At 33.9% G+C, this 27645-nt stretch overlaps 3 protein-coding genes across 4 annotated transcripts; 1 reads left to right on the forward strand and 2 right to left on the reverse strand.

Moving 5' to 3' along the window:
- Positions 1-3705: 3705 nt before the first annotated feature.
- Positions 3706-5234, forward strand: LOC105128061 (stem-specific protein TSJT1-like). The gene is made up of 3 exons (XM_011029572.1): positions 3706-4181; positions 4298-4538; positions 4633-5234. The coding sequence occupies exons 1-3, from the start codon at positions 3970-3972 to the stop codon at positions 4945-4947; spliced, it is 768 nt and encodes a 255-aa protein (XP_011027874.1). The 5' UTR covers positions 3706-3969; the 3' UTR covers positions 4948-5234.
- Positions 5235-6099: 865 nt separating this feature from the next.
- LOC105128062 (trafficking protein particle complex subunit-like protein) lies at positions 6100-10033 on the reverse strand. Of its 2 annotated transcripts, none has more exons than XM_011029573.1 (11): positions 9546-10033; positions 9371-9455; positions 9161-9291; positions 8941-9043; positions 8814-8828; positions 8021-8166; positions 7667-7847; positions 7269-7343; positions 6958-7074; positions 6469-6513; positions 6100-6354 (listed from the first exon to the last, which is right to left on the reverse strand). In XM_011029573.1, exons 1-11 carry the CDS (start codon positions 9830-9832, stop codon positions 6220-6222), a joined length of 1320 nt encoding a protein of 439 aa, XP_011027875.1. In that variant the 5' UTR covers positions 9833-10033; the 3' UTR covers positions 6100-6219. The 2 variants fall into 2 exon arrangements, with proteins under 2 accessions (XP_011027875.1, XP_011027876.1); XM_011029574.1 differs by having other exon boundaries at positions 6101-6341.
- Positions 10034-11764: 1731 nt separating this feature from the next.
- LOC105128063 (mediator of RNA polymerase II transcription subunit 16-like) lies at positions 11765-22691 on the reverse strand. The gene is made up of 16 exons (XM_011029575.1): positions 22057-22691; positions 20505-20573; positions 20166-20254; positions 19870-19982; positions 19544-19645; positions 19267-19357; positions 18113-18709; positions 17227-17845; positions 16991-17070; positions 16747-16829; positions 15787-16023; positions 15238-15409; positions 14543-15069; positions 14141-14317; positions 13606-13977; positions 11765-12474 (listed from the first exon to the last, which is right to left on the reverse strand). The coding sequence occupies exons 1-16, from the start codon at positions 22320-22322 to the stop codon at positions 12328-12330; spliced, it is 3741 nt and encodes a 1246-aa protein (XP_011027877.1). The 5' UTR covers positions 22323-22691; the 3' UTR covers positions 11765-12327.
- Between the last annotated feature and the right edge of the window lie 4954 nt (positions 22692-27645).

The raw sequence follows: 27645 nt of genomic DNA on the forward strand, positions 1-27645 counted from the left end.
TAAGAATTAAATAATTTGAAAAAGTTAAAGAAAATAATTAAGAAATGGAATATGTTTAATATCATTGCAATGCTCAAATCTTAAATGACTATTACTTTAAGATTATAAAAGTATTTATTAATACTTGATAGTGTTAAATAATTTATTATATATCTAAGTAAGATAAATTAATGCGAATCACGTGCGCTAGTGTGCGTGTAGACGAGTACAGTTCCGCCATGGGAAGCTCTAAGATGAGATTTGCGCATGGAGCTTCTTCCTAGCTTTAGTGATGAAGCCTGATGATTAAGAGCTCTATTTAGGAAGTGATATCCTTAACAGGGATACGGTAATATCACCCACGACTTGATAAATACTAATCCGAATCTTTTTAAATAATAATAAAAAAAATCTTATATATAATTGAGTTTCAAGCTGGATTTAGGTCAAGTTTTATGAATATTAGTTTATGTCCTGACCCAAATTTAATCTAAAATAAATAAATAAATAATTTAAAGTTTAAAAAAAATCACATGTATAAGAGGTTAATTATATACTAAATAATAATAAATTATAGCATTCAGGTTTGGGTTATGAATAATAACCAATAAATATTTAAAAATTAAGATTGAGCACAGTGTAAAATTCAACCCATGAATATTTATTATCATCCTGATACTTCAAAGAATAAGATGACAGCCATGCTATGAACTGGGTTCCAAACATCCTTTCAGAATCATCTGACCTCTTTCTTTTGCAGGATAGCGTTTATGGCTTTATTATTAGCATATGAAATTTTGCCTTTACACCGCTACCTGGAATCTAAAATAAATAAATAAATAATTTAAAGTTTAAAAAAAATCACATGTATAAGAGGTTAATTATATACTAAATAATAATAAATTATAGCATTCAGGTTTGGGTTATGAATAATAACCAATAAATATTTAAAAATTAAGATTGAGCACAGTGTAAAATTCAACCCATGAATATTTATTATCATCCTGATACTTCAAAGAATAAGATGACAGCCATGCTATGAACTGGGTTCCAAACATCCTTTCAGAATCATCTGACCTCTTTCTTTTGCAGGATAGCGTTTATGGCTTTATTATTAGCATATGAAATTTTGCCTTTACACCGCTGCCTGGTGAATTACCTCACGAAATTTCGCAAATTAAGAATTTCCAGATATCAAGCCTGTACAAAGGGTATGCTACCCTTTCGACTGTTGCATTCATTTTTACGTAGCTTCTTGTGTAGCAGAAAGACAGTGCAGGAAATATGAAGAATATGTAGTATACCTGGCAATGCAGACATTTTCTACCCTGATCTTTTAAGTTCTACGGTCGTATGACACTTGGACTTGTTCCTGAAATTTTCCCATTTCAAGATATATATATATATACATACTGCATGGTTTACAATAATGATACACTATTAAACCTACCTACCCAGCAGTGATATTTTAAAATTTCCTGTGAATTACCTCACGAAATTTCGCAAATTAAGAATTTCCAGATACCAAGCCTGTACGAAGGGTATAGTATGCTACCCTTTCGACTATGGCATTCATTTTTTACGTAGGTTCTTGTGTAGCAGAAAGACAGTGCAGGAAATATGAAGAATATGTAGTGCTCCTCTCTTCTTTCTGTTCTCCCATTTATCCTTTTTGCAGAGCTCAGCTCTCGCTGTGAGCATCCCTTCTTGGACTTCCATCGATCATCTTCCCTCTGCTTTCTCATCAGCTGCCTATTTTCAATGCAATGCATTTGCGAGTTCCAAGAATTTGCAGATAAATAGTCGACGAGAGAGGAAGACATGAGGCACCAAGACGTTAAAACTTGCTATCAACTCTGTCTACCTTACCATCGCATGCCATGTGCTGTGTTTTTTCGTCGGATAAAATCTTTGGGTTGCTCTCTTTTTTATTTCTATACACCGTTGTAATTCTCTCTTCTTTTTAATTAAATGTTGTTTTTTTCAAATTCTTTCTTTATGTATATTAATTTAATGTTAAAAACGAACAAAAAGTATTCCTTTTTCTATCCAGATCTATTCATTGTTATAGAAAATATCTCTCCCTTGATTAAATAATTAAATAAATCCAACGAGTTATCTAATTTGGAAATCATAAAGGATATATTGTTATATCTATTATTATTATTATTTTTGTAATACTTGCTTTATAAATTAATTAACAACTCCTTAGAATTTATAACTTCAATATAATCTTTAGGTAAATAAAATATTTAAAAGTAAGAAAGAACTACAGTTATACCATAATAGCAATCCGAGAATTTAATTATACTTAAAAAAAAAAAGAGTAATACAAACATCATGGGTACCATATTCCTAAATTATTAACCGATCACTTCAAGTTTCCCTTGGTATTAATCAGGTTATTAAATTTAGTATGGTTGACTTGAAATCTAGTAGATTTAATTTTAAAAAAAAATTAAGTCAAACTTAATCAAGTTTAACACAATTAATCTAATAAATTAATTACTAACTTGATCAAAATATAGCATGATTTCTTAAAAAACATTTCTATATATAAAATGATATTATTTTAAATTTAAAATTCATGTTGATCTACTTAATTTATAACTAGGACTTAAACTAAGTTACAAATCTGACCAGATTTAATAATTTTAATTTTTATTATGAAAATTTGGTTTGCAGGTAAGATAATCTACTTAATTTATAACTAGGACTTAAACTAAGTTACAAATCTGACCAGGTTTAATAACTTTAATTTTTATTATGAAAATTTGGTTGACAGCTAAGATATCATTTGATAATGCGATTGATCGTGTATTTACTAAAAAAATAAATTTATTTATTCTTAAAATTAATATTTTTAGTGTTTTTATATTGTTTTGATGTACTGATATTAAAAATAATTTTTTAAAAAAATTAATATCTTAACTAAAAATATTTTAAAAAATAATTGTTATCATAATATTAGATATTACCTGAGTGTTTAAGAGTATAATAACTTCTACTTTGTGTATATTTTTAAAATATATTTTACTTAAAAAAACATTAAATTAATAGTTTTAATATATTAATATTAAAAATAAAAAAATTATTTATATATATTTTAAAACTAAAAATATTTTTAGAAAACAATTACATTGAAATTCTAAAAAACACAAACTATCTTTCCAAACCAAGTAGGAGTTTCTTATAATTATTTTTTAAAGTATTTTTTATTTAAAAATTTATTAAAATAATATTTTTTAATTTTAAAAATATTTTTAATCTCAGCGTATTAAAATAATTTAAAAATATTAAAAAAATATTAATTTAAAAAAATAAAAAATTTAATTTTTTTATATATTTTTAAAATATAAAATGAAATGGCATAATTGATTCGGATTCGAAGGGGCGATTTAACAACTACGGATCTAAAACTGCTTATTTTAGACACAATCCGTCTAGACATGCAAGAGACGTGGCAGAGACATGGCCATCGTTTGGTGACTCATTTTCACCACGGGCCATCATTTTGCTGACTCATTTCTAACTCATAGTCAACTCACCTACTATTATGGATAAGACTGAAAGACCAATTCCCTTGTATCATAAGTTTTTTATACTGATTACTTGCTGGAAAAAGGCAGCATCACCATCATCATCACATGCTCATCCTGAATTAAATCATTAAATATTTTTAGAGCTATATTTAAGGAAAGCTTATCCTATTTATGTCCTTTGACTGCCCTTCGCAGAAGTAGATTTTTCTAACGAAAAATAGGGCGTAATCCAAGCCTAGATCCTCGAGTTTGGATAATGTTGCCACGCTATGCCACATTTTCCTCCCACTACTATATATAGAAGAGGGCGTCGCTCCTTTTTCTCCATACCATTTGTTTCTTAAGATTCCCATCACTATTTATTGATCATCTTTGTTGTTTTTCTGCTTTCAATCTCGTTGATTGAAGATTTCTGTGTTTTAAAAAGGATTCCTAGAAAGAGAGAAAGATGTTGGCAATTTTCAACAAAGGGTTAGTGAATCCACCCCAGGAGCTGTACAGTCCAGCTTCATTATGTTCATCAAGAAAACCAAAGCTTCCTGAGGAGATTGTGAAGGATTTTGTATCTTCTAATCCTTCTAATGCTTTCACAATGAGCTTTGGAGACTCTGCATTGCTTGCTTGTATTTCACAAGGAAATTCTTATCCCAGACAGCAGAGGTACATTACATTCCTGATCTCCCTCTTCAGTCTTTCACTCTGTGTTTGTTTCCTGTTAGGGTGAGGCATTGCCCATATGAACTGATCTTGAATATTCTGATCTGATGGAATTGCAGGCTGTTCTGTGGATTGGATGGCATATACTGCATTTTCTTGGGGAGCTTGAACAACCTGTGCAGCCTCAATAAACAGTACGGGCTATCGAAGGGCACCAACGAGGCCATGCTTATTATTGAAGCATACCGGACCCTCCGTGACCGTGGCCCATATCCGGCTCACAAGGTTCTTCAGGATATGGATGGCAGGTTTGGATTTGTGGTCTATGACAGCAAGGCTGGACAGGTCTTTGCTGCACTGGTAAGCCGCTCTAGAAACCCTGAATAAAGAAAGGGATATGTTTAAATTCCAGGTAGAAATGGGAAATGATTTTGTTCATTGTTTTGCAATGCAGGGAGCAAATGAAGGTGCTGAGCTGTTCTGGGGGATTGCAGCTGATGGGTCAGTGGTAATTTCGGACAACTTGGAGGTGATAAAAGGAAGTTGTGCTAAATCATTTGCGCCATTTCCATCGGCATGCATGTTCCACAGTGAACAAGGCTTGATGAGCTTTGAGCATCCAAGTAGCAAAATGAAGGCGTTGCCTAGGATTGACAGTGAGGGAACAATGTGTGGGGCTAACTTCATGGTTGATGTCCATTCCAGAATTGGCAGTATGCCTCGTGTTGGTAGTGAAGCCAACTGGGCTTTGGGAGGTTCACGAGCCTAGCTACTCAACTCTCCAAGGGATAATGTGATGACCGATGATTCCCTTTTTACTGTTCTTTAAATTTCCAGCTTTCTGGTTTTTATTTCCAGCTTCCTGTATATATTATTCCCTTGCCTTGATTTGGTTCCGTTATCGGCTTATATCGGGAGGATTAGTGCCCTAAGAATCTCCCCCCCTCGCAGCTTTTGCTGGATTCAATTTTTCTTGTTTTCGTTATCAGTTTCCTGTATTTCTCAATTGATTAAGCTTGCCGATCAAGTTTAATGGGAAGAATCAGTGTTAATTAATCTCTCTCTCTCTCTCTCACACACACACCAATAAGCAAGCAAGAAAATATATATATATATAAAAAAACTAGTTTCTCTCCGTGGGCATCGAAAAAACACCGCTGAAACACATGTAGAGTTGCGATACTTTTTACTCATCTATTAAGCATTATCAACAAATCTTGAATCTACCCAGGAGCAATCTCAACTTCACATTGGTTTTTAATGGATTTCTTGTAGAAAATTCTGTCATTGATGGCCTCAAGCCTCTCAGTATCATCATCAAATACGCTAGGTCGCAATTCTAACATAGTAGATCATGTTCTGGAAGTAGATTAACAATGAATGCCGTGGATACAAACTAAAATTATTTTAATTCATTAATATGAAATGCCTAACTTCCATGATACAGTTTAGTTTCGTGGATCATGGCAAAAGGAGTTTCACTATCTACAACTGAAAAGCAACAAAGCTGAAATCCAGTCATCACAGCAAATGCTTGGAAAAGATGTTTCAAGCCTCCTCCCCAATCCTCTGGGATCATTTTATAGGAATCCATCTGGACTTGCTCCTGGGGACGGAGAGATCAGTGAAGCACAGCAGCAAGTCAATGGAGCTGCTGGAACAAATGATATTCCATGAAGGTAGTTGAACAAGGGCTTTAGTGTAAAATTTGCTTGGTCTAATGAATGAATTGATATATTAACACGTTTTGCTTCATGGATGGACAGCTCCTCACAGCATAGAAAATGGATAAGGAGGTCCAACTGATCAATGCATGTCCACGCCTTAAGTTGTTTCTTGTGATAAAAAAAGGACATATAGGTCAAAACATAAATCAGCCCTTAAGTTGTTTCTTGTGATAAAAAAAGAGGACATGGAGGTCAAAACATAAATCAGTTTTTTTTTTAAAAAAGAAGAGAAATCCAATAGAAAAGGAAGTATTTCAATCAGGTTCGCTTTAATGCCTAGCACCCACTCATGAGGCACTCGCCTAGGCAGCGCTTCATTGAAATTCATCGCCGAAGGCTATTAAAGATGTTGTGGCCTCACCTCGCCTGGAGCGCCAAGGTGAGCAACTAAGTGCCTCTTGACAACTCTGATCAGAAGTGTCATTAATATAATGCACTGCAAAGGTTCCCTGATCAAAGATGTGCAGAATAAACTAAAAAAAAATTACATGCAAAAAGGGCCAAGATCCATCACTAGAAACTAAATCAGTGTAGAATTTACAGGTCAGAATTATTCTACATACCAAGTAAAAATCTGTGGTACCAAATGCCTCCAACTGGGATAATTCCTGTGAATGATGCCATATCCTCAGATCAGTAATTAAAAAAATCAGGACTTTTGTGCACCTAAAAAAATCAATTATCATAACATAGAAGTTTCTTTACAGCCATCCGATTTCCTAAAAATATTTCATCAACTCATATCAAGAAATTTATCCTAACAACACCTTAAAATTCAAAACAAACATGAATGGAGCAAGCTGATGTTTGCTTGCACGGAATAATTAAATAAATCGTTGAGCTGTGCTCCTAAGTTGAAGTCACAGGTTCAAACCTATATATATCTCATGATGATTCAACAAGTTGTCATGACAAACAGCAATACTTGATAGGTGAGTTTCGTTTGATCAATAAACATCTTAAGCCAAAAATTGTATCTAAACAGAACATGGCACTGAAAATAAGGTCAGCTTTGGTAAAGGAGACTCTTTGAAGCCCAAATGAAGCATTACCATTGTTTGGAGACCATTAACCATAACAGTTTTCTCATCAAGAGTATCATCTTGTGACAACCAAACTTCAAAAGGGCCCAATTCTCTATCCGTCTGGTTTGTGAGATTCAAGTGTACCTGAAGAAAACTGACTCCTTTAGTTTCCAAATCAAACTATTTAAACAGTTGAAAAGTTTATAAAAGCAACATTTGGAATATGAAAGTTGGTACGGGAAACCATGTGGTGAACTTAAAAGTGCATGACAAAAGGGATGAATTCTAGCTGACAAAAAATTACTAAGAAAAATAGCAAAAAACAGAACTAAAATTACCAAAAACGGTCTATCCAAGTTGATGGCAGATGGAACCTCAGCAACATGTAACTCTATCTCCTTAGGCGTGATGGGCTGCAGAAGAAAATTCCCAGATGCTAAGTACAATACTGAAGCAATATGTATGTGCATGTTTCCTATACACAGCAGACACAAGGACAACTTGTGTGAATGCACATATGTGAATAGAACCCCAAAAGAAACAATTTTTAACATATTTCTATGGATAATCATATCACAATGTACTAGTAAAATCAATACAGTAAGAGGAGATAAGATGCAGGTGTAATAAAATTTTGAAAAACTAAATTTCTTGAAGAAAGTTTCTTTAGCAAGTGATTGCATGTCAACATAGAAATGAAGCATCAATTTTTTCAATACCACTGCAGCATACTTACAGTGCCAAGTATTTGCTGTGTCTGTAGGCGACCAGGTTCGCCTAAATTTGTGCGCCATGTTATCTGAAGCTTACCAAGAACATTACTCTCTGCTGAACCATGTGAGGACAGTGACAGTTGGTAAAGATAGTTGCGAATTCCTCCACCAGATTTAACAAGGACAGGTGGCTTGAATATTTCCCTGTCAGCAGTGTATGATTGATAGTAGCAAAAATTAAAGCTTGATAAGATCAGTTTCACTCAAGCTTCTGAAAAGTTCATGAGTAAATGCAATCACACACAACGGAAATTAAATGAAGCATATAATGTATTGAGTTGAGGGAAGCTGTCCCAAATAATACACCTGTTACACACCTGGATGGAGAATTATCCTCAGATTTGTGTTCGTCAGCTTTTAGAATTTTTGCACTCCAATTTGGAGCTGGCTCAAACTCAACTTGGTCCATGTAAAGGTTTGTTTTTGTATGATTCTCAATGCATGCCTCTAAATATGTAGTTTCCTGAGATACAGGAAGCAGCACTTACAGGAAGAATAAACAAACAAGAATACATTCCCAAACGGCCTTGCAAAACTTGTAGATACAATATATCCAAAGGATGCCAACATAATTCAGAAAGTATTTCAAAATCTTTGAAGAATCATTATTGATATTAGAATTGTTAAGCAAGGAAGACTAGTGAGCTTAATCTGGATCAATACAAGTGTACAAACTGGTACCAGAGTGGTAAATTGACCTTAAGTCAAGACTCAAGAGTAGCATAACTGAAGAGTTTCAGGTAAAAATATATGATTGCATAATTGGGATCTCTGCATCACAATGAAGCCTACTTTAGTTTGCTCTAATCCAGGATTAACATGTATAAAACCATCTTGGCACTAAAAATAGCCCTCTTTCACGAGAGCTACCTCAAACATACATCATTCACATACTAACCCCCACATTAGATATTCGTTTTTCAAAAACAAGTAAAGAAAGAAAAAACTAAAGATTTCTCCAGTGTTGCAAAATTAATAAAAAATTAATAATCCTGAAACTACTTGTTGGTTTCCATTACATTTACTCCAATATTCGTTAATAAAATCTAAAAGTATCACATATTTATCCAGACAAGATCTTAACTTACAGTAGAAAAAAGTTGAACATACCTTGACTACACGGACCTGCCAAGAAAGCAGCACAAAGACAAATATATTAAAATCAAAATTCAGAAATAATTAACCTAAACACACATGAAATGATTTTGTTCACACATTCGCAGAACAAGAAACATACCTTAGTCCTAACCGAAAGCGGATTTGCAACAATAAACTTGAAAAACTGCGGCAGATATTTCCTTTCGCCATCACCATCAGTATACAAAGCAGTACAAACCAACCTACAAATCACGACAAACACCACACAACCATTAAAAACATCCACAATCTAGTATCGTGCGTGCGTGCATTACACACTCGCATTCAATTTTAAAAAAAAAAAAACCAAACAAACTCACGTATGAGCTCCGAGTTCTTTCACATCATGTTCAACAATAAAATCGTAACGGCCACTGGCTCGAATTGATTCAACAGGTGTTTTTGAGGTATCTAGCAGTAAAATCCTTTGTCTCTCCGTTTGCATTTCAGCCTGCGTTATTAAAAAGCTCAAAATTACAGGAATATCACAAGTAATTAACATGTAAATTAAAGTTAATGACACTACTAACCTTAATTACAATATCTCTAACTTCAAAATTAGAACTGTTATTAATGCTAACGTAACTGCAAAACGTCTCTCCCAAATAAATGGCCCTACGCAAATAAAATTATTTAAAAAAAGTTAGTTTTAGAGGGAGATAGAGAAATTTTAGAGAAACAGGGGGGGGGAGGAGGGGGTGGAACCCGAAGGATTGCGGGAGGACGAGGAGGCCAGAGAGACCGAAGGAATCGGAGGGGTTTTGGAGGAGGAAACGAGAGCGGTAACTTAGATCGGAGGAGTCGATCGGATTGGTGAGGTGGGTGTCGATGAGTGGAGGGAGGTGAGTGGCGGCGAGAGGATCGTCGAAGATGTCTTCACCGAGAATGAGATCGGAGGGGTCCAGAAGGAGAGGAGTGTCGACGTGGAAAGATGGACGGCATAATCGCATTACACGGAAGGCTAGTGATTGGGTAGCTGGTGGCGTGCTCATGATTTGGAGATTGTTTTTGTTTGCACTGGATTAATTATTTTGTTTGAGAATATTTTGCCCACAAGGAAGGGAGAGGTGAATAGAAAGAGAAGCAACAACTGCAGAAGGAGAAGCGAGTTGAAGAAGAAACTGGAAATGAGATTTCGCATTAGCTATTACGGTGTCGTTTTCAGTTTGAAATGGCATCGGGCAACCCAGCAAAGGGTGCTTCTTATTAGTAGTTTTAAGATTAAATAAGAAAAAAACTGTGGATTGGTGTTAGTTTTTTTATAAAAAAAAATAGTAGTAGATTGTGTATTTATTAATATTTAATATTGATAATTTATTTTAATTTATTTTTTATATAATTAATATGATATTTAACAAATATTTTGAAATAAGATTAATATTTAATTTTAAATGTAAAGACAATGAAATGAATTTTGTAACTTGTTGAGTTCATATTTATTTAGATTAAGTATAATGTCAATGATAAAAAACAGTGAATTTGATAATTTTTCAGATTTATATTTATTGTTTAATTTTTAGATTTATTTAAAAAATATTGGGTTTAAGAATGAAAAAACAGTGAATTTGATAATTTTTCAGACTTATATTTATTGCTCAATATTTAGATTTATTTAAAAATATTAGGTTTAGAAACAAGTTAGAACCATGTCATTTAGATTTTTTACCAAGCTTATAAATGTTGGATATAAAAACATGTTTTTTTATGAAAGAAAAAATAATATAATCTCGTTAACTTACTTTTCTTAAGAAAAAATAATATAATCTCGTTAACTTGCTTTTTTTTAATTTATAAAAATAAATATTTAGATCACATTTATTATAAAATATTGTATTTTAGATCTCACTAATATCAAGAAAAATCTCTATTTATATCCAAGTTAAAACTTAGAATACTTCTTAAATCATGAAATCAATTCATAATTACGTATAAAAGCAAGATTATTTTAAAACTTTTGATTAAATATTATACCCTTAAGAAACTATTAATATTAGTAAAATTCTTTAAAAATATTAATTTTCTAAAAAGTACGTTTCAAAAAAAATGAATCCTAAAATATAAGATGATTTTTATTTTTTTATTATACTTTTATTCATAAAATCAGCTACTTAAACCACCCTTATATTATATAACACCATATAGGAACTTTATTTTTACCATCACAACCCTAGAAAAACTTAAAACCTAGCTAATTAAAAATGAAGTATTAAAATCTAAAAATAAAAATTACATCGGAAATTCATCAAATTATTAAATTAAAAAAATATTAGACCTAGTAATCATCTTAGAGTTTTGACGAGAAACAACTATAGATAATAAAGTCCACCCATCATGTTTATTCCATGGAGAAAAATCCATTTCATACAAAATCAAAGCTTTCTTGGACACGTGTTACAGACTTTCTCGGAAGTCTTGCGATAAGTCAATTATGATTATCCAATCCATGTATAAAGAGAGAAAAGAAATAAAAAACACAAACAATTAAAGAAATATCTCATAAAAAAATAAAAAGTAAAATTACTATTACAATTTAGTGATTTTTTTTGTATTATTTAACTTTTGTTATAATAAATCCAAAATTATTCTCTAATTTACCTTTTAATTATTTTTTTAATTTAATATTTCAATAGGTTGGAAATTAAAACTCATAAATTTCCTAATTTTACAATAGTGTATTTTTGTTATAATATAGTAGGATAAATAATAGTTGCAGGAAAAAGAAAAAAAAAAAGTAATTAAATACCCACCGGGTGAAGAGAGTGGATCCAACCAAGTGAGGGATAGGAAGGCAAATATTACAGGGTAAGCAAAAGACAGCTCTCATTTCTTGCTCCCCAACATGTCATATTTTGCAGAGAGACAGTGTGTGACTTTTTTTGATGGGTTAACAAGACTGGACATTTTTTTATTGGATGCTGCAACACGAGAAACCAGGGCATCATACTAATAAATGATTAATGTTGTCTCAAACAGACATGGATCTATTACATTCACACCTACTATCCTGATCAATTTCTCGTATCTATAATGTACAGGTAATGTCACTTCCATTAAAAGGAAAAGCAAATGTTATATGTGAAATGCTGGGAACCTTCACTAATGGAGCTCTCCTGAAAATTTTCCAAAACACACTAGCCTTCCTTCCAAAACTGTTGCTGTCGAGCTGAGGAACTTAAACGCCGTTACATAAACACCAGACAGCTGATGCATAGGACAAACGGATGAATTTCCACTTCTGCAAGGCTAACGGCCCCTCTTTACTTCCAAGCTCCAACCAGCAACTACAAAAAGGAACATATAATATACTACCATCGAAGAGTGCTGCTTTCTTCAACATCAGCTACTGCATGCGCTTGCCTTGAATTGATTGTCAAAAAAGTGGAAAGCCGCAGCTAATTAACATTTCAGTCATGCACGCACCACCTTGAATTGATTGTCATGGAAGTGGAAAACTGCATCTAATTAACATTTGTGATTGCAGTCTCGTCTATACAACTCGAACCCATGTCCCCCCACACATTGGACAGCCATAGGCCCAACGGCTGATCCACCAAGCCTCTCTTTCATTTTGATCTGGTGGATTTGCAGCACCAGTGGAAGCCAAAGCCGAAGTCTGCCGCAAACATCTTATGCACTGCATTAATAACAATAATGTTAGATAAGCATAATAGATTACAGGCATATCCACGCATCCAGAGAGGGAAGAGGATTTGCAACAAAAATAAACACTAATGGTTATATGGCAAGAGAGAGAAACTTTATGAGTGAGGTTATTCCTTTGCAGATTGTTATCTCTGATGGAAACATATTATGCAAGAGAAACATATCTTATCATAAACAAAGCAGTTCACATGTTTCATTCCCTAGCACCACAATTAAATTGAAAATAATGTTGGACCATTTCCATATTATGAACCACGAGAACCAAAACCTAGTAAATCGCCTCTTGACCATTCATCCTTGTGTCCAAGGAAATATATTTCAGCACTCCCAGAGAAATGCTCCACTCACGTAAAAGTCAGATCCGTGAGTAATCATGGTTGATCCTCCTCTTATGTAAGTTGGGGAAGTAGAGCTCAAGGAGTATGTATCTTTGGGCATGTTTTCAGCTCCTAACATCAACCCAACACCATTATATATCTCCAGTGATATCATTAATACCATAACCTCTAAAGTAATATCCAAATTAGAGTGGTTAATGGATTATGCATGACCAATAATGGTACAGCATCACAGATAAGGAAAAAGGAAGATGCATGAGGGATGATTGTTGATTTCCTTGTGAAACACAAAAACGCACCCGGACAGAAATTCAATTGCATAATGCATTTACAGCCAACTACATGCCTTCCACCTCATGGTTACCAAGGAAAGAGATCCATAACTCAAGGAATCCCTTCATGGGATCATCCATGTGCTGTGAAAACTCTTGGGTGTGCTGGTACAGGACCAAGCTAAAACTACGTAGGTACTAAAGGGAATTGGGTTTTAAGCATCTTGTGGTGGATGAGGCAGTGTATAGGGGATAACAGGGGAATATAATTCACTAGCTTGCAACGACTAAATTCACTTCAAGGCATAATTATGTTGAGTACCTTCTTCTAGATACATGACACAAACTTACCAGTAACATAAAAATGGATTTTCCTTTTTAATTCAGTAATCCTACAGAAAAGATGGCTGAATAACAAAATAAAAAAATAACTGACGAGATCCAAACAAAAAAAATATTCAAATAAGAGAGGGAGAAGAAAAATGGAGTGACCTTGTACCAAACGCCTTCAAGACCAGTCTTCCACACTGCAGTAACAACATCTCTTCGAGAACCCATTATGCCAAGATATGCTCCCAGGCCAGCAGAAGTGTTCAAGCCAACAGCTGCATCTCTTTCAGACAATCTGCGCTTCCTTGGCCAAAGGCCATGAGCTCCATAATAAACATCACAATTTTCCAGTGAGCTAAAATCAAGTGAATCTGTGGAGTTAAGCTTAGAAGTATCCTCTGAACCCATATCCTCTGGATCAGACCAGGGTCCGCCAAACATATTCCGCCTGTGCCACTCTTCAGATGGTGGGTGTAGTTCTAACTCTCGGAGTAACAGACCAGCAGCATCTGCACCTCTGGGCCGTGGCATGTTCTATGGATTCCATAACAAAATGTAACATAAAGTTAAGAAAACAGTTGTTTGTCAAAAAAATACAGAAAGAAAAGTGGAGGGTTATCCTGGTCAAAAAAGAAAAGAAAGCTACTTCCAAACAACGAAAGGTTCATTTACAGGAGTAAATCATAAGCATAGATACCTGCATATGTGGGCCAAGAGATGCTTCTACAACCTCTGGCAATACAGTATAATTGCCGTCAATATAATGCAACCGCACCTGGATATTGCTGCTTCCTACTTGAGAAACCGGCAATGGGTGTGCCAGAGCTGCTGTTCGCCGACACAGATCCATGAGTATGAGGAAAAGGACCTTCACCTGCATCGCAACAAAGAATGAGACTTTATCTTAATCTAGGGTACCACTGCTGATTGACTGATTGTTTCCTTAACCGAGAGAACTATCAAAAACCTTTCGGATGCCCAAACACTGAGCGATTGACTTGAAAGTAAAGCAATTTAGCCAGATAAGAAACCAAAAGTCTAATGAAGATTCTTCGTAACATGTGAAGACTAGAAGAAATTAAAGAGCAACAGTTTCTACCTCCTCAGAACTGTATCCTTGGCCAGCATTGCCACTGCCTACTCTGTGCCTGCCAGCAGTTCCCTCTTCGACTGCTTTAGCTCCAGGCACTACCTGACTACCTCGAACTGCCTGACCTTCATCCGACCGAACCACAGCTGGTGCTGGCTTTGAAGAAACAGAGTTGATCTCCTCCACCTTGCCAGGAGCACCAGACTGAGGTTTTTGCACATTCGTATCAGTGGGATTTCTCTGAGTACCTCCGGCAAAGCGAGGTACTTGAGTTCGCCGCCGAAAGAAAAAACAGAAGAGCAGAAGCTGGCATAATCTGTGAAGGAAATGGCAGTCACCGATGAGCCTCACTGCTGGTGTTCCAGGAAAAGTTCCAGTATTGATGCTTATTGGCATGAAAGAAGATGGACCACTTATGGGGTTTGAAGTTGCAGTGGACACTCCATCAGTTGTGCTACTAATCTTAGCAATGGCACCTTGTACCCAAGCTTGCATCTGAGTGCTTCCAGTAGAACTTGTACCGCCACTTTGACCACCTGGAGAAAATGCATTAGAAGACACTGTGTTATACATAATAACCATGAGAGGGACTTCACAAGCTTTTGAAGTTGGACACCACAAAACTTAGCAAACACAAAATTATGGAATAAAGGAATTTCATCTTCCTCCTTTATAAAGATGAACACTAGACACTGCATACTAACCCTGATTTGGTGCGGGAGATGCTGAACTTTGAGTAGGACTAGTCACCATATTGCGGTTACTGCATGTGCCTGCTGTAACAGCATGACTAGCCAGTGTGCGACAGAAACTTGCATAACGCCGTAGACGTGTGATAAAATGTGAAGCTAGATCAAGAACTGCATCAACATAAGCCTGCATGAAATTACCACTGTTAGAGAAAATTAATAAATCATAAACCCGCATCAACATGGGCAGATGTTTGAGCTGACTGGAGGCAGGAAAATATGCAACCAGCTCAGTGTGCATGCTTGGATACAGCAGACTAACAAGCCTAAACTACCACACATATATTGTTTGGTCAGGCATCAGTTTCCAGGCCATAAAAGCCAAGGTACAGCCCAAGCCATGCAACCATCATCACACATTTGATGTATCAGATATAAGCATCATATCGCAGGCAATAAGACCATGAGTAAGCCACGTATTGCTGGTAGGAGTAGATCTTCAGTAATAAAAACTTCAACAGGACCCAAAATTTAACGTGAGATAATAGAGACACAAGAGCAAACCTGTATACTCGGAACAAGGTTTGGTTCAACAGTCATTGCTTCAGGATCAATGCCAGATAATGTCTCGCCAGTAGCCTGCCATGGTTCAGGTACTAATGCTGAAGGATTTATCAAAGCTGACTCAATGCCTCTGCCCAACATATCAAGCAGCAACCTAGCTTGCATGTCAAGAACCATTGCCCTAACCTCCTGCGCATTTGTACCTTCCAGTAGCCTACATTTTATCCTGTCCAGACTCTGCATCATTAAAAAACAAGTTTACTCCCAGCCAAATGCTTTCTAGAAACACAGGCAGTAACAGGAGCTTGGAATTGTCAAGTGGGGTGAGAATTAATGAATGCTGTTTTATCTTATTTCCTAATTTGATTGTGATGCATGTCTTGCATGGGACATTTGGGTTGTAATGTGCCAGGATATACCATGTGTGTTTATGAGACACATTACATGTCATACCTTCTGTAATGTGCCTCAATAAGCAGAGAGTTTATTTGGTTGAAAGCAGATGATCAATGAATGCAATTTTTGTATTCACAACTTTTTCATATTTATGATTTCAAGAACTCTCCTTGAGGATTCATGGAAGCCCCTGTGAAATTCTAAATAGCCACCCCCTCAATTTCCACAACCCATTCTATGCCCAGTCCAAGTCGAATATTCTACAAGAACTAGGCTAGCAATAGAATATTCTAGATGCCCTTGCTAACTATTGAAATTAGATATTTTTATTTTATTTTATTTCATTTTATTTTGGATGGGGAGGGGGGGGGGCATGGGCCACCATGGCACATGCTATTTCCAAACGAATAACAAAAGGAGTTACGTGGATAATTTAAGAGAAATGAACCACAAATACAAAAAATATTAGATGCGTTCACTAAATAATGTAATTCCAAATATCATAATGACAGACTATCTCAAAAGAAATAATGATGAGATGGCAATAGCGCAGAAAAAACATACAGGACCATACTGCTGCCTGTGTTGTGTAGAGGGAAGAGAATGAAAATCAGCATCCAAGACTGCAATGACACTGTTAAGTGAAACTGAAAAGAAACGAAGAACCAGACATAAACAGAGTATCTAACCGTGGATTCATGTTACTTGCAAAGAAATCTAGAATAGAAATCCTTGGGAAGAAATTGTTCTTCAATATATTTTCTTTTTTATAAGCCACAGTAAAACTGGAGAATCAATTTATTCTTACCGATGCCATCCTCAGCAGCACTCTGTGTACAGCCAACAGCATCCCACCAATCAACTCCAACCAAAAGGCTCCACCAAAACCTGCTCTGGCAAAACACAATATCAGTATGACCAAGCAGAATGTTGAAACTATCTGCACATCCAACCTTCATCTGATTTTTAACCGAAGGAAATGCCATAACCACTAACATGTGGATTTCCATAGTAATTCCCAAACAAATGACTCTTACTAAGTACCTTTCAGCAATAGCACGCTCCCAGATTGCTGAGTTAGCCTTCACCTGACTACTTGGAACAGCAGGAGGAAGAACACGAATTATCTTTAATACAGTGCGATCCTTGCTAGTGTCATGCCAAACTGAGGCTGAGCAGCAGCTTGTGGAAGAGAAGGCAGGAGCAGCAATTGCAGATCCAACATTAATCTGGTAGTTGTCAACAAGTGTGAAGTTTGGCCCAGAGAAAATGTGAACTCCACCCCGCAGAAAAGCAATAGCAATCTCGCCACCATGAGCAGAATAAACAATTCGAGCAAGAGTTCTAACATCGCTGGGCAGATCAGAGGGATCAAAGGTGACTCTTTTCGTCTTCTCAGAACCAGAATCAGATGCCTTTCTTGCATCTGAGATTGGTACTGCAGGAGCTGCTTGGAGATTTTTAAAATCATTAGTTGGTGGTATGCTTGTATCCACTTTGGACACCCATACAGTTTGCATGGGTGCCTGCCCACCAAAACCAGAAGTGGGATTTCCAAATATTGGATGAAGAACTACAGGTTGAACAGATGATTCCCAGCGTTGCACCCTCCAACCTGTGATTAAAGGACCCTCATCTGGATCATAAGGGGACATATATTGTCCTGCATGCATAAAACCAGTTATTACTATATTGAATCCAGATAACTGCAGGCAAAGAAAGGGATCTTCAGCTGACTCAAAATGAAAGTTTAGCCTCACATCACTGTATGAGTACGAGTATTAAAGTGAGTAGAGAGAGAGAACCAAGGACACTTTTGAACAACAAAAATCACACAAACTACATAAAAACACACTGAAGGAGGATTTGTTATGGAAAAAATACGGAACAAGCAAAAAATAAAATTTCAATTGAGAATACTACTAGGTACCCTCAACTATAACAACCGCAATCACAGAGCCACCACGAGTTGGATCAAAAGCAACGGCACTGACTCCAGAACCCCAAGTGGTAGTTGCTGCAGATTGAGCTGCAGCCTCAGGACTCACATATGCAGAAAAATTTGAAACTGGCGAACAATGAAGCGAGACAGTGTCGGTGAAATCTTTATCCATATGCTTTTTCCCTTGCATCGCTTCTGACATCAGATGCTCTTGCCAGCTGAATAAATATGCAGCCAAAGGAGCAAAACCAGACCAATTAGGAGGCTTGACTGAAGGCGGGACCCCATTGCTAGCACTCACCATCGGAGTCGCTTGAAATCCATTTCCAGGGCCAGGAGTAACCTCCCAAACAACAACAGTTGAAGGGTTTACAATCGGAACACCTGCCACATGCATTGCACCACTATCCGTTATAATAGCATCAGCAGCCATAATCCCACTAGGGCCGGCACCCAAGAGTCCTTTGCTTGTGCAAAACCACTTTGGTGATGTATTATTCTGACTTGGGGGCCATTGGGACCAATGAAGTTGAACAGAACCAGATGAGAAAACTGAACAAACACAGAGGAAATTTGGCCATCTAGCTGAAAGAAAAACAGAAAGCACGTTAGTGATGGTCTTGGTGCTGTTTTAATATGTCAAGTGGCGGTACCTCAAAAGCAGAAAGAACAGAAAACCAAAAGTATCACCATCATTACTGGAATAATTAGCACTAGCAGCAGTGGTCAATAGTCGGTTAAAAGCACCAGTTCATTCTTGTAATTAGGAGAAAAAATGGCAGATATTAAAAATTCTTAAATTATGAGTTTCTGTTCCTGCCATACATTGCATCTTTCTAGGAACATTCACAATACAGTAGTTTGAAGTTGATCCAATAATGAATAAGACCTTAGCAGAAACTACAACCAGTAATGAATAAAATCAGAGCAGAAACTACAAGCAAATTACTATTCTGAATTTACAGCTGTTCAGAAAATAACCTGAACTATTCTTCTCAAAGCAACAGCCACATGATATAATTCACTGGATGTTAAGTTGCTAGTCAGAAAGCATGGCCCTTACAAGCTAAAAATGGAACTGGGCTTAAAGCTCCCACTTGAGCTTCTACAAACTATTATAAAGAGAAGTCATGAAAACAAACCTGAAGTTTGAGAATGCTGAGAAAGGAATTTTTCCTCAAAAGCTGACTTTGAGTTTGTGGGAGTACTGGACTTTGACGAAAGCCACCTGTACTGATTTTTTAACAGAAGTCGGACTACAGCAGAAGTATAACCAAATACCAACAAAAATTTAAAAAAACAGAGATAAACTAGAGAACTGAGAAATATAAATAACTACTAAACCACCACCACCTATGTGCAAAGCATAATACATGGATAATTTAAGAATCAGATAACAAAAACATAATAACTGCATACTGGAGAGACCCCAGATAGCCATTTAGTAACAACTGCAATGTCCTGTCGCCATTCATGCTCACGCTGCCAGCAGCTAGCATCACGCACCAAATTAGATGGACCCTGCATGACCAGATAAGATGTAAGCCACAAGAGAATTTAAAATTATAAGCAGGTGGTATGCATAAACACAGAGAGAGAGCAAAGGGTAAAAACCAAAACAGGGCCAGCCCCAAACCTCTTATGTTGAGCAAGCCATGAAAAGCTTAGTTGTTAACAACTAGTGAGTGGAAAAGGGCATCTACTTATTTTATATCTGGCTTAAACAATCCATCAAGTTAGCTTACTTGAGAAGGTTGAGTCCAGATAGTTATCCTCCCATGGAAATTAGCTATTAATAATGCACGAGGGCAAGAAGTTGGGGACCATTCGATAAACTGAACAGAATCACGAGGAGAATCTGCAAAGGGATCCAATTCAATAACTCGAAAATGGGAAATTAGAGCCCAATAGAAAGAGGGAAGTAATAAATCAGTGAGAAATCTAACATATAATAGATGAATGAAATACACTCGGCATACATGACTAATTAAAACTTGAAAAAAGGAAGACATGGTAAACGGTGCAAGATGACTCAAAATACCTGCTATGACATTGAAAACTGCACATTCAGTTGGTCTCTCAGGGATAACCACGTGTATGGGGATCCAAAATGGTGGGTTTGCATTGGAGCTGCAAAAAAAAAATAGCAAATGATGATATTAAAATATTAATTGAAAAAATATGAGTCCATCTTGGGTACAATCTTATATTTTAATTAGAAGAACCCAAAATAGTTCACTATAGAAAATATCAATCATGTTTCAACATCTGTTCTCATGCACATTAGCGTATTTAGAGGAAAGCCCAATTGGCAACAATGTATAGCGAATGCTCTCCCCTATTAAACTGAAACACATTAGAAATCCAAAACTCCACTGACCTGGGAATTCTTGCACAAGTTTCTGATGCACAAGCTATCGCGTTCAGCTTACCACACCATGCAACAGCACTGGAAAAGCATAAGTTGGAAATAAGAATTTGGTAAAGACCAATAAAATGGTAGAATGGACAAGCAAAGATGCTTTAAATAACAACAGCTCATTTACTTTAGACAGCTGTTAATAGAATCTCAAAACCTACATTAGGAGTATCATGTTTTAACAATACTCATGTCACAAATCAACTGCATGTAGCTACAAGTTTGTGACGCTCATTGTTATGGCATCATGTTTCGAGTGTAAAATAGATGAGAATGACCAGAGAATGTTAAGAGTGAGAGAACACTGTAGCAACTAGAAAGCATGTATAAGAAAATCTGCAAGTAAAATCTACAATTTCCCATTGTGCTACCTTCTGTTCTATTTTGGCCTCCGATGGCAGATCATATGTTAGGAATGCATATTTTTGCTGCCAAAAAATGTCATTCTCATAATAGGTCAACACTAGAAATTGCAGAAATAGAAAGATTTATCACCCTGATACAAGTGTGAAGATGGTGATTTGTAATATTTAATCAAAACACAAAAGCAAGCTTCTATATAGCATATACCAAATAACTTGATCGTATACTTCTTCATCGTTATCACTTCACTGACTTCCTTGTATCCTGTACATATCCACCAATCAATTCTAAAACTCTCTTTCTCTATCATATTTTTCCAAACTTGATTTCTCACTCGTCCTAAACTCACTTCCACTTCCAACACTAACTACAGAGCATCAAAACCAACAAAATCAAAGCATAAATCCCACTTGAAGGGCTCCAGGTATCAAAAGATTTAAACAAATAAAAAACCCAACTTCCATAAAACTACTCAAAAGAACACATTTTGATAAGTAAAAGAACCCTAAACAATAGCGATAACTGATAAGCTCAAATTGCAGAAGAAAAAACTCAAATTTCAATAAAAGAAGGGCCTGTGCTCCAATCAACAGAGTAAAAACACTAAACCTTTAATAAAGTTTCGCTTAAAACCCACGAAGTTTAGAGACTGAACAACTTCCATATACAAACACGACTCACTTGAAGAATCGAATAGAACACTTGCATTATTTCATAAACTACCTAAAAGAAACTTAACGACAATCACAATACACTGAGATTTGTGCAAAAGAAACTCAATTCCAACTTAAAAGAACCCATAATTGAAACATTCATAAATTTCAAAACATTCAAATCCCATCAAAATTCACTGGAAAATCCACGACCTTAGATACTAAACAACCTCTATTCACAAACAGAATTCATTCAGAATTCAATTGAAGAACCAAGAACTTTGTCTTATCTCAAATATCACCCTAGCAGGACCCTAAAAATCACAGTTCACTCCAATTGTCTAAGAGAGACTCGAAACCCACTTAAAAGAAGCCCCAACTAGGCCCACGATCCAAAAAAGTAAAAGAACACCAAACCTAAATCGAATTTCACTTGAAAACCACGGCTTTAGTAATCAAACAACCAAAATCCACTCAAATCTCAATCAAAGACTGACCTATATTTGCGACAAAGCTCGGGCACACTCATTTTATGCTGCAAATTCGACCGTGGCTGTTTCAGCCTAATACAAAACACAGTAGCCGGACTCACTGAGTCCTCTTCCATTGAATCGTCAAGTTTCTCGCCACCGCTCTCTTCCTCCCCCCCACTGCTGACAGGCTCAGTCTTCTCCACTCCACCAACACCACCTTCAGCCGGCACAATATCCGGCGCAACCTGTTCCTCCTCCGTCGTCTCCTTAATAGACGAAGAAGAAGTCATTTTTGAAAAATAAAAACCAAATCTTTATATAGAAAAAAAAAAGAAGTGAATGTTGTTAGTGGTGCAAAAGTCACAATTGAAGGCGACAGGTATGACTGACTGTTTGGAGTGGGGGAGAGAGAGAGTGGGGCTAGTGTGGGATTTTGGGTTTTCTTTTTTGATTTTAGTCTTTTAGGGTTTTTGTTTCAAAGAAGAGAGACAAAGAGTGAGGGACTGAGATTCCATCAGGCGTTTCCTTACTCGCCTTGTTAGAGGGAGAAAGGAGCGGTTTTTCCTCTCTCTTGGTTCTTGCTTATGTCAAAAGCAAGGGCTTTTTGTGTTATTGGGTGTTATTGGTAGTGGGTTTTTCTTGCTTGATTTTGATTTGAGAGTCGAAAAAAGGATTTTTATTATTATTTTTACATTCTTTTTGCGATTTGATTGGGAATTGGAAATGTGTGCTGCGTTATGCTTTAGATTTTTTGATCGTTTTTAAGTATGCTTTAGATTTTTTGATTTTTTTAAGTGTATTTGATAATATAATAATAATTGTTTTTTAAATAATTTTTTATATTAAAATATATGTTAATAATTCTTTTTATTTTTTAAATATTATTTTTTATATTAATATATCAAAACGATACAAAATATACAAATTATATTAAATTTTAATAAAAATTAAAATTTTTATAAACACAAATTTAACCGCATTTTCAAACAACCCAAGCAGTTGTCTCCTCATGCAAGGCTCCCCCCACCTTCTCAAGTGGTCGTCTCATGTGGGATAGAATTAAACAAATTTGTGCACAGCTCTAATCAGAGATTAGCAATATTAATTTAATTTTTTTCACATTATTTTGAATAAAGTCTAGGTATCAAGGGACAAAATTGTTATAAAGAAGTGAAGTATTAAGGCTCGTTTATTCGCACGTTCTATAACTAATATACAATTGTCTACAAAACAAAAAACAGGCACTAAGCTAGAAAAAATTAAAGAAAAAATATTATTAATATAGTGTTTCCACCGTTTTTATATATATCAACTAATTTTATGAATTTTAAAATAAATAATTAAATAAATTAATACTAAAAATACTCTAATTATTAGATAAAATAACTCAATTGCGTCAAAATTTAAGCAGACAAGAATTTGGCACAAATTTCTTGATGTGTGCAAAAGTTGGAGAATCTCCCTTCGGTTTTTTCAACGGACAGGGATATAAGAGGGATGAGTGCGCTGCACTTGGCCGTCTCGTGAATCAAACAAAGACTGCCCATGCACAAAGCTTGCAGAAGAAAAGTCTTTGTCTCAGCCTTCACAAGTTTGACTAGTAAATAAGGATCCATCAGCAGACAGTCAAACAGAGCCCAGCCTGCGCAGCGACGAACGAGTAGTGCCTTCGGTTGTGTCAGCAACAAATTTGTATTGTTAATTTATAAACTTCATCATCATATATAGTTGAAAAGAATTGTTTAAGTAATAATAATTTACATGAAATCATTTAAAAATAAAACATGTTTGCACAATAAACGTTCCCTTTCATTTATTTATAAATAATTATAAAATAATATGTTATGAAGTAGAAAAAAACTGTACAGGATAATTTTTTTAGATTAACGTGGGTGTCCGGGCCAGCTTGCGCGCACCACGACTAATCCCACGGGCCCTGAAATTAACGACCATGTAAGCCTCCAGTGGCCATCATATGAGTAACCAAGGACTCGAACCTGAGATCACAGAGGGAGCAAACCCCTTAGTCCCAAGTCTTTACCACTTGGCCACCACTAGGATAATTAAATAATATTATTGTGTCGCAATACAATCAACAGGGGATATAAATGGACCACTTCCAGCAATTGCGACATGACATCCACCTGAGGATGCATGTGAATCAATAATAATGGTTAAGTTGGGTATAATTTAATTGATTAAATTTAAAATTTATTTTTTTATAAATTATCAGTTTAAATCTTTTAAATTTTATAATTATTAATCTATAAAATTAATTAAAATATACTTAAACTTGTTCTAATATTCACATTAATAAAAAAAAAAAAATCGTTAAGTCGGGAAAGATTTGGTGAGTCCGAGTCATAAACAATTCAATCAATAGTCATGAAAGATTACCCGATAGCCCTAATTCAATAAGAGGATATACACATCTGTCTAATATTATGTTCTGGTGTTTTTAAAAAAATTATTTTTTTATTTTAAATTTATTTTTTTGAATATTTTTGATAAGTTGATATAAAAAAAATAAAAAATATTTTAATATATTTTTAGATAAAAAATTATTTTAAAAAACAATTTTTATTACTCTCTCGCATACTAAAGCTACAGATAACTTAGAGGGAGCATTTAGAGTTGAATGGTGGGCCTAATTTAGCTTTACAGACAACAGACCATTGGTAGGGGAATTTGCCACTTCCTTCGGCCTCTTGTAACTGGGTTCTCCGTCTAGGCCTGTTTACAGAGTACTACTGTTCTTTAGTGACATGAAAGGTTTTTTTTTTTTTTGGTATTTACTTTGATGAAAACACTTTTATGGTTTTAATTTGGATAAGTAGGTATACGTAGTTTGATCCATCAAGAAAAATAAGTTACTAGATTATGTTTTATAATAATAATAAAAATTAATTATAGATTTAAAATATAATGTATATTGGTTGATATTTTTTTTAAATATTGATATAAAAATATTTTGAATTATAGTTATTTTTAAATATTTATATAATGATACATTATATCAATATAAGTAAATTTTTCAAATCTTGAATCTCAATTATAAGATTGTGGCAACTCTTAAAAAAAAATCAGAATAAATTATTAAGTTTAATTTTTAATAAAATTAATATTAAAAAATAAAATTAATATATATATATATATTTATATTAAAAAAACAAAAAAAACTACTCAGTTAATTTACCAAGCTAACAATCCGAATTATAAGATCAGGATAATTCAATAATTTTTTTTATTTTTATAAAATTCAATTTTCAGCTAACTTGATACTAAATAATGAAATCAATTAGAAAAAGTAACCTAAAAAATAAACTGAGTTGATTTAGATTTATCTATTAAACATGTTATGTTATTTAAGTTACGAGATTTAGATAAATTTATAGAAATTAATAAAAAAAATACAAAATTCTATTTCCAATAAATTTAATGTCAAAGGTTGACATTATAAATTAAATTAAATTCACGAGATTGATATATAATCTAAATAAAAAAAATTAAAAATTATAAAATATAATTTTTAAAACAATCTAATAGTAAATAATAAAAATTAAAATAGTAAAAAGTCAAATTAAAAAAAAATATTATAATAAATAATATTTCGTGCACATGACTACAACGATTTAGCCATGCTTTTTAATACTTTGTTAATTTTTCTCATATATTCAAGTCAATTTTTTTGTTAATTTTAAGATGGATGTTTCCAAATTCAAAAAGAAAAAATGATATGGATACACGAATATAAAAAAAAAAAAAAAAGTAAAGACACTTGATTTGAAAACTTGCATAATTACATGCACTAGATTTTTCCAAGATAAACTCAAGAATGGCTGGCTAAAATTTTTATATTTAATTTTTTTATATATTTAAAAATTATTTTAATTTAATTATATCAAAAATAAATTTAAAAAATAAAAAAATATATTTTTTAATATATTTTTTTTAAAAAAATATTTACTACTCTCTTAAATATCTCTTGGATTTATAATGAATGAGATAGATTTTATTTTTAGATTTATTCTAAAAATATGTTTTTTCAAAAAAAATAATACGAAGTTGATGTTTTTTTAATGGTTTTGATATATTAATATAAAAATAAAAATATATTAAATATATTTTCAAATAAAAAAATAATTTTAAAAAACATCTCACACCTCATCACCAAATGCACAGAAAATTTAACAATATTAGATCTAATATCCAGAGTTTTGACGAGAAGCAACGATAGATAAATCCATTTCATACAAAATCAAAGCTTTCTTAGACAAGAGTTGCAGGCTATTCTTGGTTGTTGTCTGCGCTGAGTCAACTATGATTATCTAATCTATGTCTAATTACCTTCCACGTGGAGATTTGGAAATCCTGGGTTTGCCTAGTTTTGTCACCTTTGAATATGCGTGAATGAGAAGTAGTTATAATTATTTTTTAAAAATATTTTTTATTTAAAAATATATAAAAATAATATTTTTTATTTTTAAAAATTATTTTTAAAATCAGAAAATTAAAATAATTTAAAAATATTTATTTGAAGCAAATTAAAAAATATAATTTTTTAGAAATATTTTTAAAACATAAAAACAAACGCAACTTTTATTTTATATTTTTTTAATAGATTTTTATAATTAAAGACATAACTAAGTAAGTTTTAAATTTATTTTTTTAAAATTAATAGTTTAATTTTTATAAATTTTAAGTAATAATAGAAGTTTGTAATTGTGAACTTTAGGATTTATAGAATTAATTAAGATATACTCAAGCTAGCCTAGATATCTATATCAATAAAAAAATATCTTTGCAATTCTAATTCCTTTTAATTTATTTATAATTCTAGAATCATTATCTAATTTATCTTTTAATATACCCATATATAGAAAATTAAAACCCCACTTGATTTATTTAAGCTAAACACGAACAAGGATCGGATGTTAATATCACGTGAAAGCTCGTTTGTGCTTTTAATAAATCATGTCGAGTTCAAGTTTTTCATATGAAACTATTCTGTCTACTTGAATCATAATATCTGTCAAAAGATGGACTGAAAATGACTTGAAACATAATAATAAATTATAAGTAATTACTCTTGAAAATGTATCAGAGATTAGATTTAAAATTTAAAAATAAATCAAGCTAGCTCCTATTCATTTTTTTTATTAAAAAAATTAGCAATTCCCTTTCTTATGGATATTTTTTTAATTTTTGATATTAATATAAAAATTACTAAAAAACATTAAAAGAATATAAATTTAATTTTACTCTTAAAACATGCATAAAAATATTTTTAAATGCAAAAAAAAATGGTTCATTCCTGGAAGATAACAGAAATAATGAGGTAGAAAATCGCTCCAGTCATGGGTCAAGTTTGGCGAAGTTAAGAACCTGCAGAATTTGTTTACATTTCTCAAGTTCAAACCAGCAGTGCAGAAGCTGGGAGAGATTTTATAAAACTATCTAACGAAGCCAGGAAAATTTAAAGATGATGTCGCTTTCTTCATGATTGAATGAAAGGCACGACGTGGAACCCAAAGTTGAAAAGGCTAGTGGTGTTTCTATACCAAAAGTTGAAGAAATTTGAAAGTTAAAAAAATAATTTAGAAAAATATTTTT

This window comes from Populus euphratica, unplaced genomic scaffold (assembly GCF_000495115.2).
Source record: "Populus euphratica unplaced genomic scaffold, PopEup_1.0 scaffold15.1, whole genome shotgun sequence".
NCBI lineage: Eukaryota > Viridiplantae > Streptophyta > Magnoliopsida > Malpighiales > Salicaceae > Populus > Populus euphratica.

Excerpts from the sequence above, each read along its gene's own strand:
- LOC105128061 (XM_011029572.1), top strand. The coding sequence starts at position 3,970 with ATGTTGGCAATTTTCAACAAAGGGTTAGTGAATCCACCCCAGGAGCTG. Across the intron at positions 4,182-4,297 it reads TCTTATCCCAGACAGCAGAG|GCTGTTCTGTGGATTGGATG; the intron begins GTACATTACATT and ends ATGGAATTGCAG. Across the intron at positions 4,539-4,632 it reads GACAGGTCTTTGCTGCACTG|GGAGCAAATGAAGGTGCTGA; the intron begins GTAAGCCGCTCT and ends TTTGCAATGCAG.
- LOC105128062 (XM_011029573.1), bottom strand. The coding sequence starts at position 9,832 with ATGAGCACGCCACCAGCTACCCAATCACTAGCCTTCCGTGTAATGCGA. Across the intron at positions 9,456-9,545 it reads GTCCTCCCGCAATCCTTCGG|GGCCATTTATTTGGGAGAGA; the intron begins GTTCCACCCCCT and ends TTATTTGCGTAG. Across the intron at positions 6,355-6,468 it reads GTACCACAGATTTTTACTTG|GGAACCTTTGCAGTGCATTA; the intron begins GTATGTAGAATA and ends ATCTTTGATCAG.
- LOC105128063 (XM_011029575.1), bottom strand. The coding sequence starts at position 22,322 with ATGACTTCTTCTTCGTCTATTAAGGAGACGACGGAGGAGGAACAGGTT. Across the intron at positions 20,255-20,504 it reads ACTTGTGCAAGAATTCCCAG|CTCCAATGCAAACCCACCAT; the intron begins GTCAGTGGAGTT and ends TTTTTTTTGCAG. Across the intron at positions 18,710-19,266 it reads TCAGCATTCTCAAACTTCAG|CTAGATGGCCAAATTTCCTC; the intron begins GTTTGTTTTCAT and ends TTTTTCTTTCAG.